Below are 13,159 nucleotides of genomic sequence, written 5' to 3' on the forward strand. Positions count from 1 at the left end.
GCCCTCAAGGAGCTCACGGTCTAACACAGGGATAACAAGCAAGCAAATATGTACTATTTACAAATAAACTATTTATCCTGAATGTGCTATATGTCCTATGTAAGAATGAATAAGAAATAGTAAAGGGAAGGCACTAGAATTGAGAGGGACTAGGAAAGATTTCTTGTAGAAAATTAGATTTTAGTTGGGACTTGAAGGAGGTCAAGGAGGCCAGGAGGCAGAGATGAGGAGGGGGAGGGCATTCCAAGCATTGGGGGACAAGCCAGAGCTGAAAGATGGAGCTTTATTCGAGGAACAGCCAGGAGGCCAGTGTCACTAACATCAAGGAGTTAAGGTATAAGAAGCCTGGGAGGGTAGGAGGGGGCTAGATTAGGAAGGACTCTGAATGTCGAACAGGATTTTGTATTTGATTCTGGAGGTAATAGGGAGCCACTGGAACTTACTGAGTACAAGAGTGGCAAGGTCAGAACTTCATTTTAGGAAAATCACTTTGGCAGCTGAATGGAGGTTAGATTGAGAGACTTGTGGCAGGCAGACCCACCATTAGCTGTTTCAGAAATCTGAGTGTGAGATAATGAGGGCCTGTAGTAGAGGGGAGGAGAAGGGGGTGATTGACCATGTCAAATGCTGTAGAAAAGTCGAAAAGAATAAGTAGTGTCTCCATAGGAAGTCAGCCCTTTCTTGGAGAGTTGCCGAATAGGGCCCAACGTGAGGAGAAATGCACCATTGTCATAACTCCATGCTACCTTGAGGTTACTGTTGCTTTTCCCAGAAAGAGTCTTACTTAGTAAAGCAATTCTGCTTCCTTCACTATTTTGTCTACCGTCCCTTAAAAAAAAAAAAAAGATGTCCACAGGTCCTTTGGTCCTTCTCCATTGCCAGGAGAAACCCCGTCTATGGTCACCATGATCCATATTTTACTTCACACAAAACTAAAATACAGGGACCTTGTCCTCCTCTCTTCTTTGTTCCCTCTATTTCATCTGCTAAGGGGTTCCCAGAAATGCTGGCCTTTTCATAAGGGTGTGGTAGAGCTAGGATTAGAACTCTGCTTCTAATCAAAGACTTTTTCCTATATCATAAAAACCAGCTGATTGCATCTTTTCCTACTTAATCTAAGAGAGTAAACATCTCCTGTCCTGAAACAAATTGATTAAATACCTTGGCGCTTACTGTTTTCCTGTATCCTACAGTATCAGTTGGACTTCACCTACTTTCCCAGGATATGTAACCAGTCAGTCTGATATATACAGTTTGTAAACTGAAAGCATTCTTCTCCTCAAGTTGTTGATCAGTTCTGCAGGGGGACCATTAGTTAATAGGGTTTAGAGCTAGAACTTACTTTGGAAATCGTCTAGTCCATTCCCCTTATTATACAAATATAGAAACTCAGTCCACAGAGAGGTTAAATGATTTTTCCAAAGTCACACAAGGAATCAGTAGCAGAGGCTGGATTTGAATCCAAGTCTTTTGACTCAAAATTGCATCACCGCAGACTGTGGGAACCATGTGCCCTAAGAGACCAGTCATGACTCAGAGAAGATGTTATCATTGCTGTTAAGTATCCACAGTGTTTCCACATAGAAGAGACTTAGAATGGATTTAGTATAGCTCCAGAAGGCAAAATTAGGAAGAGCAGGTTAAAGAGAGGTAGATTTTATCTGTCGGGAAAAACTTCCTATAACCAGAGCTATCCAGTAGAATGGACTGCCCCAGAAAGCAGTAAGTACCCTGTCACTTGGGGAAGGAGAGAGAAGTGTTTTCAAGCAGAGGATAGATGACTTTTGGGGGATATTATAGTGGAGATTTGTGGTTCGAGTAAGGATTGGGTTGCTCAGAGATTGTGTAAATCTAAGTCTGGTACAGTTATAGCTGATCCACATATCATCAGTCCTATGTTGTACCACTGTCATCATTAGTGTACTAATTTGGGGCTTGTCTAAGTTACCATGAGTCTAAATCAAGATTTCAGGTTTTCGTCTGAGTTTGCCTCCTGGGGCTGTTGCTTCTCCTGTCCTGTAGTCTTATTTGGCTGCCCTACCTGGCGCTAGAGTCCAAGAATCTTATAATGGAGAGAAAGATGATTTGGCTGTCCTTTGATCATTACAGGAACTCTTAATATAGATAGCTTTTTTTCTCCTTTGAGGAAATTAGCTGTCCTCCCCATTGTTCTTGCACAGCAAAGACAACCTTTTTCTCTTCTAAGGCTTTTAGAAATTCTTGGTAATTTAATATAAATAGGAATGTGTATAGAATGATTTTACATATACACATACATATTTGTGTCTGATAGTAGCCATCTCTAGGGGGGAGCAGGAGGAAGGAGGGAAGAAAAAACAGAAAGTTACATAATAACTTTATTATATATTTAAAAGGAATAGCAAGTTGTACGCAATAGATTTACAGTTTCATGTGCAGTCATCTTTTGTTTTTCTGTTCTGTGTTTTGGAAATGCTTGTTTTATTTCTTAAGTTCAGAATAAAATAATGATTTATGTGAAGGGAAAAAAAATCCTTGGTGCTGAAGGATGGAGAATTTTAGCAGTAGGGTGCAGAATGTGATTTTAAAATGTTTCATTGATGAAGAAGAACTTAAATAGTAAATTAAAGTCAGTCAGTAAGCATTTATCAAGTACCCACTATATGCCAGGCACTGTGTCAAGCACTTGGGATACAAAGAAAGGCTAAAGACAGTCCTTGCCCTTAAGGAGCTCACAGTCTAAGGGGAGACACCAAGCAAACAGATATGTACAAATAAGCTATGTGCAGGATAAACGGGAAATCATTAATAGAGGGAAGGCACTGTTAATTAAGAAAGGGTAGGAAAGACATTCTGTAGAAGGTGAAATTTTAGTTGGGACTTAAAGGGAGCCAGGAGGTGGAGATGAGGAGGGAGGGCATTACAGGCATAGGAACAGCCAGAGAAAATGCCTGGAGTTGGGAGATGGAATGTCATCTGTGAGGAACATCCAGGAGTCCAGTGTCAATTAATCATAGAGTCCATGGTGTCAGAAAAATGTAAGAAGACTGAAATCTGGGGGAAGGGGGTAAATAGGCTATGGAGGGCTTTAAATCTCAAACAGAAGATTTTGTATTTGATCCTGGAGGTAACAAGGAGCCATTGGAGTTTATCAAGTGAAAGAGTGGCATGGCGTTGGACACTTTGATGGCCAGATTGAAGTGAGACAAGCTTGTGGTGGGCAGATCCACCGCAGACTGTTGTAATGCTCCAAGTATGAGGTGAGGAGGGCCCGTAGCCTGGTGTTGGCAGTATCAAAGGAGAGAAGGGGGCATATTCAAGAGACGTCCTAGTGGTGAAATTGACAGGCCTTGGCAATGGATTGGATGTGGAGGAGTGAGAGAGAGAGAGAGAGTAAGGAATTGAAGATGACACTTAAGTTTCAAACCTGTGAGACTGAAAGGATGGTGGTACCCTCAACAGTAAAAGTGAAATTTGGAAAGGATAGAGTTTAGGGGAAATGATAACGAATTCAGTTTGGGATATGTTGAGTTTAAGATGTTTATAGGTCATCCAGTTTGAGATGTCTGAAAGGCAGTTGGAGATGAGAGATTGGGGCAGGAAAGGTAGATTTGAGAATCATCAGCATAGAGATTTAAAGCCATGGGAGCTCATAAGATCAGCAAGTGAAGTAGTATAGAAGGAGAAGAGAAGACAACACAGGGTAGAATTCTGTGGGACACCTACAGTTAGAGGACGTGACCTGGATGAGGATCCAGCAAAGCAGACTGGGAACAAGTGATCAGATAGGTAGAAGGAAAACCAAGAGAGAGGAATATCTCAGAAACCTAGAGAGAAGAGAGTATTAAGGAAAGAGAATGAGACAAGGCCATTGAATTTGGCAACTAAGAGCAGTTTTGGTGGATGATGAAATTGGAAGCTGTATTGTAGGGATAGAGAGTGAGAAGAGAGAAGATGGAGGCATCTATTGTAGATGGTCTTCTCAAGGACTTTAACCACAAAAAGCAGGAGAAATATAGGTTGATTTCAAGAATGTGAGGATGAAGTGAGAGTTTTGAGGATGGAGGAGACATGGGCAGTAGAGAAGGAGCCAGTAGACAGGGAGAGACTGAAGATAAGAGAGAATGGGAATAATGGAAGGAGCAGTCTTTTGGAGAATAGAATGGCATTGCTTGAATGGGTGGAAGGAATAGGTCTACCTTTTTGTGTGAGCCAGGGGTAAAGAAGGAGATAGTGGCAGAAGGCATCTGAGGGATTTCAGCTGAGGAGGAGAGAGAAAGATGGAGCTCATGGCAAATGGTTTCAGTATTTTCTGGAAAATATGAGGCAAGGTTCTCAGCTGAGACAGTGGAAGGAGGGGAAGCTGTAGATACAGAAATTTTGAATTTTTAAAAATAGTTTAATTGTAAATGTAAGATTAATTGATTTAGGTTTAATTTCATGACAGATTGACCCACTCTTGTCACTTACTAGCTCTGAGGCCTTGGGCAAGTGACTTCTACTTTCTAAACTTCAGTTTTTGACCTGTAAAATGAGATAGTTGGGCTGTATGGCCTCTAAAGCTCCTTCTACCTCTAAGTCTATATTGCTATTTTGTTGGGGGGCGGGGAATTCCATCAGTTTACAGTGAAGAGTGATCTCTGATGCCTACCTATCTTGTACAAAAGATATGTTATTGACTTACTCAGCTTTGTTTTAATAACTTGGGATTTTTATAGCCCTTTCCACCCTTAGCTACTGACAACTATCCCAAGGCCATGCATTTTTAATATTATAGACTGAGATTGGGTAGGGATTCAAGTTGTGGCCATGGACAGGAGTCTGTATGGATATTCTGCCTTGGATGTTAGCTTCATTAACAGTGTGCTCCAACCAGTCATGTCATTGATCAAAGAGTTACAAATGTGGTGGTTAGCTTTTCGTCAGCTAAAACAACTCTGTGTTATCTTTCTCTTAAGTTCCAGCCTTTTGACTCCATCCTTCTTTTTCATTGTTGATATAAATCACACTAAATTTTGTGAAATTGTAAGGGTGATAGTTTTCTATTCCATATACCTTTAGCTTTAATAATTAAGCAGTATGGAACTTCTTGAAGTAAAGACCAAAGGATAGCTAGGTGTCAGTAACTTCCCTGAATGAATTGTTGCTTCTAGGGGGTCTAGACTTCTGTTCTCTGCTTGCAAAAAGATCAACCTATACTTAATATTTTTAAATTTATATAAAAGTGCAATAGGCTGCCTTAAGGGTTAATAATCTCCCTTTAGAAGAGCAAAGGCTGGAGGACTACTTATTGGAGATATTATAGAGGACACTCCTATGCCTGTATAAGTTGTGTTAGATGGCCTCTGGGGTCCTTTCTAGTTCAGGGATTCCATGATTCTGTGCATACATGTGTTGAAATATAATAGCTCAAAATAATAATCTCTCACATTTCTGTAGTACTTGACGGTTTACAAAGCACTTTCCTCACACCTTGTAGTATTATCCCATTTTACAGATGGAGAAACAGGTTCAGTGAAGTCACTGATCAGAGATTTGTGTGCATAGTGATCAGTTTGGTCAGCTAAAACAATATTCAGAGCTTTTCAGTTCTGGTATAAATTATATTTAATTTTGTAAGGGAAGTGGTTTATCTATGGTCACAGAACTAATAATATGGTAGAGCCAAGATTCTTGAAAAAGCATGTGACTTAGTCTTCTTCACTAGTTTTGAGTTTCCCATGTAAATGTCTTCTCTCTTCTGATTTGTTTTCTGATTTGTCCTGCATCATCATTACATTCTGAACCTTCTGAAAGGGATTAATTTTAGCTGTTATGTTATAGTAGAGCTTAGCCCTTTTCACCCAATCCGATTGTCTTTGATTTGTTCATTGTCTAGATGTTTCAGAAAGAGCAAGTTGATCCCCTTCAGATGAAACTTCAGCAGGTGAATGGACTCGGCCAGGGCTTGATCCAGAGTGCAGGGAAAAACTGTGATGTGCAAGGCTTGGAACATGACATGGAAGAGATCAATGCTCGATGGAACACACTGAATAAAAAGGTGAGTGATTGAGGACAAAGAGGAGACTGACAGTCCTGTGGTCTGTGAACAAAGAGCACCTTCTGGAAGCAGTAGCACCAGAAAATGAATAACTGGAATCCAGATTCTCCTTTTAAGATATAGCCCCAAGTTAAATGGTTGAAAGACAGGCTATTAACAACAAGGATTACTTGTGGGGGAGGAGAGCCAGGATTTACAATTGAAATGTTGCAATTGAAATCAAGATCTTTCTATTGACCTGACTTAATGTACACACAATCCAGGTAGCACAGAGAACTGCACAACTACAGGAGGCCCTGTTGCATTGTGGGAAGTTTCAGGATGCCTTGGAGCCATTGCTCAGTTGGTTGGCAGACACAGAGGATCTTATAGCCAATCAGAAGCCTCCATCTTCTGAGTATAAAGTGGTGAAAGCCCAGATCCAAGAACAGAAGGTAAGTGAGAACGTTGGAACAATGAACCATGACAGTGCTAGGGAGTAGAAGGCCATACAGTTGTATGCATTTTGAGAGCACAGCTGGTAGCTTTGAATAAATTCATAATTCATTTGTAGTGGTGTAGAAAGGAAAACAGGAGCTGTGATTTCATGGGTGTATTTTAATCTTTGTGGCTGGCATTCAGCAGCTAAAATGGCTTCATCCTATTCTATTGTACTAGAGACCTCTGTTATTAGTCATATTCCCTATTTCAATACTTAATCTATGGTATTATGTTTAAAAAAAAAAGACAGGTGTCTGGGTGTATTAGAAGGCCAGTCACAGTTTACTGGGAAAGGTATCAATAAATGTATTGTCTAAGAATTGTCTATTTCAGTTGTGGCGTAGTTAACTTTATATGTGTCTGAGTATATCTTAGTAGCTATGCTAAATATTCACATGATAAAAGTCTCTGCTCTTTTATCTTTAACTACTCATCATATATGTAGAACAGATCATTGAAAGGAAGATGAAAAATTTTTTCAAGACTGGAATTATCCCTTGCTTGGAGATAGATAGCTAGGTATAATGGAAAGGTGTCCATCCTGGGAGTTGGGAAAAGTTTCAAATTCTTAGTCTGCCAAGGGCTCCCTATGTGACTTGGGTGAGTCCATTCCCCACTGTACTTCAAGTTACCTAGTTTTAAAGGAGGAGATTGGTCAAGATCAGCATTTTCCAAACCTTGTTTTGCAGAATCTTGGTGTTCTATATAACGTGAGTTGTTGTTACATGAGGAAGTTTCAGTGTTAGTATTTTTCCTTCTAAAATTTTAAGTGTGATGTAACAAAAATAATTATTACATTATGCATTTTTTAGGTATGTGGATAGGCTTATTTTGCTCTAAAATTTCCCTAACTACTCCTGCATTCCCCAGGGATATTCCATACTCCCAAACCCTCTTGATCCAGCATTTATTTTGGTGTCTTTAGTATGTTTGAAATATAGTCTCCAAGGTATATAACTTTTAACTATTAAATCTGATGGTCTTTTCCCAATCTTCATCCTTCTTGACCCCTCTACAGCTTTTCACAATATTGACCAGCTCCACCCTCTGCCTATTTTTCTCTTCCCTTGGCTTTTATCACACTGCTCTTTCGTGGTTCTCCTTCTAATTGTTGGATTGAACCTTTTCAGTTTCCTTTGCTTAGTCATTACCCATAGCCCTCCCCAGTCATGGTCATCTACTAAGGTTCTATATTCCGTCCTCTCCTCTCTCTAAAGCTAATCTTTTATTGATCTCATAAGTTTCCATGGGTTCAATTATCATCCCTATGCAGACTACTCCCAAATCTATGTATCAATCCAAATCTGTCTCCTAACCTTCAGTTTTGCATTACCAACCACCCATTGGACCTTTCCACATGAATATCCCATCATTATCTCAAGCTCACTATGTTCAGGACCTCATCTTTCTCTCTCTCTCCCATTCCCCTAATCCATCTCTCTTCCAAACTTAATTGTTTCTCTTAAGAGCACCTACCAACCTTCTAGTCACCCAGGTTCACAAACAGAAGAGTCATCTTTGACTCTTTGTTCCATACCTTCAGTTCCTTGCCAAGTCTCATCAGGTTTGTCTGCACAACATCTCTTCTTATCTGTCCCTTCTCTCTGCTCACATGGCCACCACTCAAGTTCAGATCCTCATCACCTCACTTCTGGACTGCTTTAGTAGTTTCCTTATTGGTTTGCATGCCTTTCTCCTTTCCCTTCTCCAAACCATCTTTCACAGCTGCCAAAATCATCTTCCTAAAGCATGGATTCAGTAGTTTGACTCCTCTGCTGAAGAAACTCCAGTGACTTTCTATTGCCTCTGGCATAAAATAGAAACTCCTTAATTGCTCTTTAAAACCTATCACAATCTGTCTGTAGTCTTCCCTTCCACATTTATTTCACATTGCTCACTTTCCTGTACTCTGCCTTCTAGGCAGCTAGCCTAATCAGAGTTCCATAATCTCAGCATTCCATTTCTTACCTCCTGCCCTTTATAGAGTTGTCCCTGGGGCCTAAAATGCACACCTTCCTTCCTGAACTTTGCTTCTTAGAATCCTTAATTTCCTTCACGTTTCAACTCAAGTGCCACCTCCTATGGAAAGCCTTTTCTAGTTCCCCCAATTATTATTTTTTCCCACCTTCAATTGTCCGACATTTATTTACCTACATAAATGTTTTATCTTCCCTATAGGAAATAAGGCACTGAACACAGGAATTTTTTCTTTTTTTTCTTTTTGTTTCTTTTTTTTTTTTTTGTATCCACGGCACCTAGCACAATGCTTTGCAGACATGAGGTGTTTAATAAATGTTTGTTGGATTTCATTGAATCAGCTCCCAAAGTATTCCATGGCTAAAAATTAATTTGGATAATATGGGCATACTTCCAAGATTTTGCAGGGTTTGTTCCAGACCACTACAATAAAGCAAATATCGAAATAAAGCAAATCATATACATTTTTTGGTCTTCTAGTACATATAAAAGTTATGTTTACACTGTATTGTAGTCTACTAGGTATGCAATAATGTATCTAAAAAAGATATACATACCTTAATTTTAAAATACTTTATTGCTAAACACCAGCCTTCAGCAAGTCATGATCTTTTTGCTGGTGGAAGTTCTTGCCTCGGTATTGATGGCTGCTGATTGATCAAGGTGGTGGTTGGTGAAGGTTGGGGTGGCTGTATCAATTTCTTAAAATAAGACAACAGTGAAGTTTGCTGTATCGCTTGACTTCCTTTAATGAAAGATTTCTCAGAAGTATGCGACGGTATTTGATTGCATTTTACCCATAGTGGAACTTCTTTCAAAATTGGAGTCAGTCATTTCAAACCCTGCCACTGCTTTCTCAACTAAGTTTAGATAGTATTCTTCAATATTTTTGTGTCTCAGGAAATAGGGAGGCCCGAGGAGAGGAAGAGAGATGGGAACAGTGAGTCAGTGATGCAGTCAGAACACACACAACATTTGTCTTATATGGGCATGGTTCATGGCACCCCAAAACAGTTACGATTGTAACACCAAAAATCACTGATCACAGATCACCATAACAGATATAATAATAATGAAAAGGTTTGAATTAATGCAAGAATTACCAGAATGTGACACAGTCATGATATGAATGCATGCTGTTAGAAAAATGGCACCGAGAGACTTGCTTGATGCAGGGTTGCCAACAAATCTTCAATTTGTTTTTTAAAAAATGAAATTTTTGTGAAGCTTAATGAAGCAAGGCGCAATAAAACAAGGTATGCCTGTATTGGACTACACTAGATGATTTGTCTTTTTTGGCTCTAACATTCTGTGATTTGGCATGTCCCATTATCTTGAGTTCAAGATAAAAAATCATTCTAGTATCTCACTTGCGCTGTTGGGGTCTGATGTGAGCTTAGAGGTTGGTGTTTTTTCAGGCTGAGAGATACCTTTCCTGACAGCTCTGTGACTTTTTTTTTCCTTGGAAAAAAACAAAATGTGTGTAATAGCTGCTCCAGCGGCTCCTGGACGATCGAAAAGCCACTGTGGACATGCTTCAGGCAGAAGGGGAAAGGATTGCTCAGTCTGCTGAGTTGGCTGATAGAGAGAAGATCATGAGCCAGCTGGACAGTCTGGGAAGGAGATGGACTGAACTATTAAGCAAGGCAACAGCCAGGTAAAGTCAGAGGGAACAGAGGAATGGGAGCAGGGGAGGACAAGATACTTTGTTTTTCTGTTCACTTAACTTAAACTTCTGACTGGACATAATATGGGTCAGTTTATGTTTCAATAAGATCAGCAACCCTATAGGGGCAGTTAGGTGGCATAGTAGATAGCACTCCGGCCTTGGAGTCAGGAGGACCTGAGTTCAAATCCAGCCACTTGACACCAGCTGTGTGACCCTGGGCAAGTTACTTAACCCCAATTGCCTCACCAAAAAAAAGCAAAAAAAAAAATAAGATCAGCAACCCTCCTTATAAGGTGCTTCTATTATCCCCGTCACACGTAACCAGTGTTAGAAATCCAGTATACGATATTGAAATAAATGGCCCTGAATTTGTGTCAAAGATGCTGTAATGTGATGATTATTACAAAGAAGCATCATGAGTTTTAAATATTCTAATGAATGGGAACTGACATGTAATGGGCTCCAGCTGATCTGCTTGAAGTTTAGGTGTGGTAGAGATAATCTATTTAATTTCTACATTAGAAACACTGCTCTAATAGGATTATTCTGTTGCATATCAAGTGGTGGGAGGATATTTAAAAGAATCTGGCCAAGATGTTCCCCATTTTCTCTCCTCCTACCCGCCAAGTTTTTGAAATAGCCTTTTCCCTTTATTTTTAAAAGAATAATTCTTTTGAAATGAGCTAAAATAGCCTGAAAATTTTTCTCCTCTTATATGCCTACTGCTTTGGACTAGAATTATTTCTGTAAGTAGGAACAGCTACTCTACTGCCTTGAGGAGGAGGCAGGAACTTTAAGGAGCTATATGAACTCTTTGCTCTGGTGTTTCCTTTATTAACAGATGGCCACACTACAGGCAGTATATGGAAGCAGTTCTTTTTCTACACAGAGATAAAATCATTGTGTGTATTGGAGTGGGTAATTTGTGATCAGTGGAGATTGCTGGGCCTGGAGTCAGGGAGACCTGAGTTCAAATGTAGCCTCAGATACTTAGTAGCTGTGTGATCCTAAGCAAGTCACTTAATCCTGTTTGCCTCAGTTTCCTCATCTGTAAAATGAGTTGGAGAAGGAAATGGCAAACTTGGTAAATCTTTGCCAGGAAAATGCCAAACGGGGTCACAAAGAGTTGGATATGACTGAATCAACTGAATAACAACAACTTGCAAGCTTGTACCATTCCAAATTTAGATGCTTTTTCATTAAAAGCTAATTAGAGTTACTATAGGATGATAACATTGTATATTTGATTGGTTCTAACTTTAGCCTTCCTTTTTGCCCCAATATACTAGATGAAGTGAATGTTGTAAGGGAAATAGAAGACCAGGATTTTAGGAACTTGCCACCTTCCCCACATCCCAGAAGTAGCTAGAATTACCTTCCTGTAGTTTCCATCTTTGAATCCTAGTTCTGCCTTCTCAGCCTAAGCAAGGAGGGAAAAAAATCTAGTCTCTTTTCTATAAGACAGGCCTTAATACCTGGTCGTGAGCACTAAGTTGTTGTTCTGTATCACTTAATCATAACATTAAGAATGTGTCATGATACTGTTATGCCAAAATTTATTGAAAAACTGCATGAGAATGATGAAAGAGCATTGCTAAGATTCTTGTCCCTGGTGTCTGTGTCCTTTAGGCAAATCCTTTCATCTCTCTGGGCCTCAGTCTCCTCTTCTGTAAAATAAGGGAATTGGATGCCCTCTAAGCCTCTTCCAGCTCTAATGTTCTTTGACTCTGGAAAAAAAGAAACAAACTAATGGTACTAAAGAAAAGTGGGGTGCCAGCAGGAACTTTGTTTAATATGGAAATTTCAGTGTTGCATGTTGAGAATTCTGAGAAGATACTGAGATTCAGAAATTTGACTTGGGATGTATTGTTTTGCTATAGTCAAAAAAAATACCGTAACCACATTTTGCTGTCATTGTCAGAGAATAAGCTGACCTGAATACATGAATTTTCCAGATAACTCGAGCTTAAAATTTGAAAGCAAAAAAAACCACTGTTCATTTTCACTTTTGTTCATTATCAATTAATTGTTAATTTGTTAATTGAAATCTTTCCATTCCTACCTTCTTAAACAGATGGGCCCAGTTTAACCTGTTCTTGGCGACTCATTCACTGTTAATATTGTTAATCATGTATAGAGAGGCAACACAGAGAGTCGGGAGCCCTGGGCACATAAGCCTCAGCCAGCCTATGTGATTCTGGGCAAGTCCCAGGCAACTATAACTATTAGATGGGCTCCTGGCCTTAGAACTGGAAGGGACATGACAGATGAGAAAACTGAGGCACACAGACACTAATGTGCTTGTGATTGTCTGGACACAGGACTCAAGCCAAGTTCTTTCTGAATCCAGGTCCAGCATTCTGACCGACTCTGCTACAGAAGAATTTCCCATCTGTATTGATAGGAGTTCCCTACCTTAGTAGTACTTGAAGGTACACAAACCACTTTGCTCACAACAACCTACTGAGAAAGGGGGTTACTCCCATTTTGAAGATGAGGGAACTGAGGCTGCCCCCAAGGCAGCCCACCTAGTAAATGGCAGAACCAGAACTAGAGCCCAGGTGTCCAAGCTTCAAGTCTGTTTCTCTTTCCACTCCTCCACATCTGCCTCTTTGTTTAGGTGATCCATTGTGTAGTGAAAGGGAAGATAGGAAGGCATGTCCCTTTTAGATTTTCCATTTCCCCTCTTGGGTCACTTCTGGTAGGTTGCCTGCCCAGCCGCCTGTCCTGACAACCCTCCTCCCCGAAGGTCTTAATTTTGCTGCTTTCTACACTGCAGGGCCAGGAAACCAGGTCATAGAGCCTTAGTATGAGAAAGGACTTTAAAGGCCTTGGTTTCCCCTTGCATGATTCATGAATCACATCAACAATATCCTGGACAGGTAGTCACCAATCTCAGACTGAATAGCTGTATCATAATCCCAACCCATTCCATTCCATTTTTAGACATTGTCAACAAGTTTTTCAATAGTGAGCAGAAATTTACCTCCTTGTAGCTTGGTGCTAGTTCTGCC

At 40.0% G+C, this 13,159-nt stretch overlaps 1 protein-coding gene across 1 annotated transcript in view; it reads left to right on the forward strand.

The window, feature by feature from the left end:
- The window catches only part of MACF1 (microtubule actin crosslinking factor 1), a 370,629-nt gene that overhangs the window by 294,535 nt on the left and 62,935 nt on the right, over nucleotides 1–13,159 (forward strand). Inside the window, 3 exon segments of the mRNA XM_078145466.1 lie at nucleotides 5,858–6,019; nucleotides 6,283–6,453; nucleotides 9,967–10,133. Of these exon segments, the coding sequence (XP_078001592.1) occupies nucleotides 5,858–6,019; nucleotides 6,283–6,453; nucleotides 9,967–10,133 (500 nt within the window).

The sequence above is a fragment of the Phascolarctos cinereus genome, unplaced genomic scaffold, assembly GCF_003287225.1.
Source record: "Phascolarctos cinereus isolate Bilbo 61053 unplaced genomic scaffold, phaCin_HiC Scaffold_726;HRSCAF=1367, whole genome shotgun sequence".
Classification (NCBI taxonomy): Eukaryota; Metazoa; Chordata; class Mammalia; order Diprotodontia; family Phascolarctidae; genus Phascolarctos; species Phascolarctos cinereus.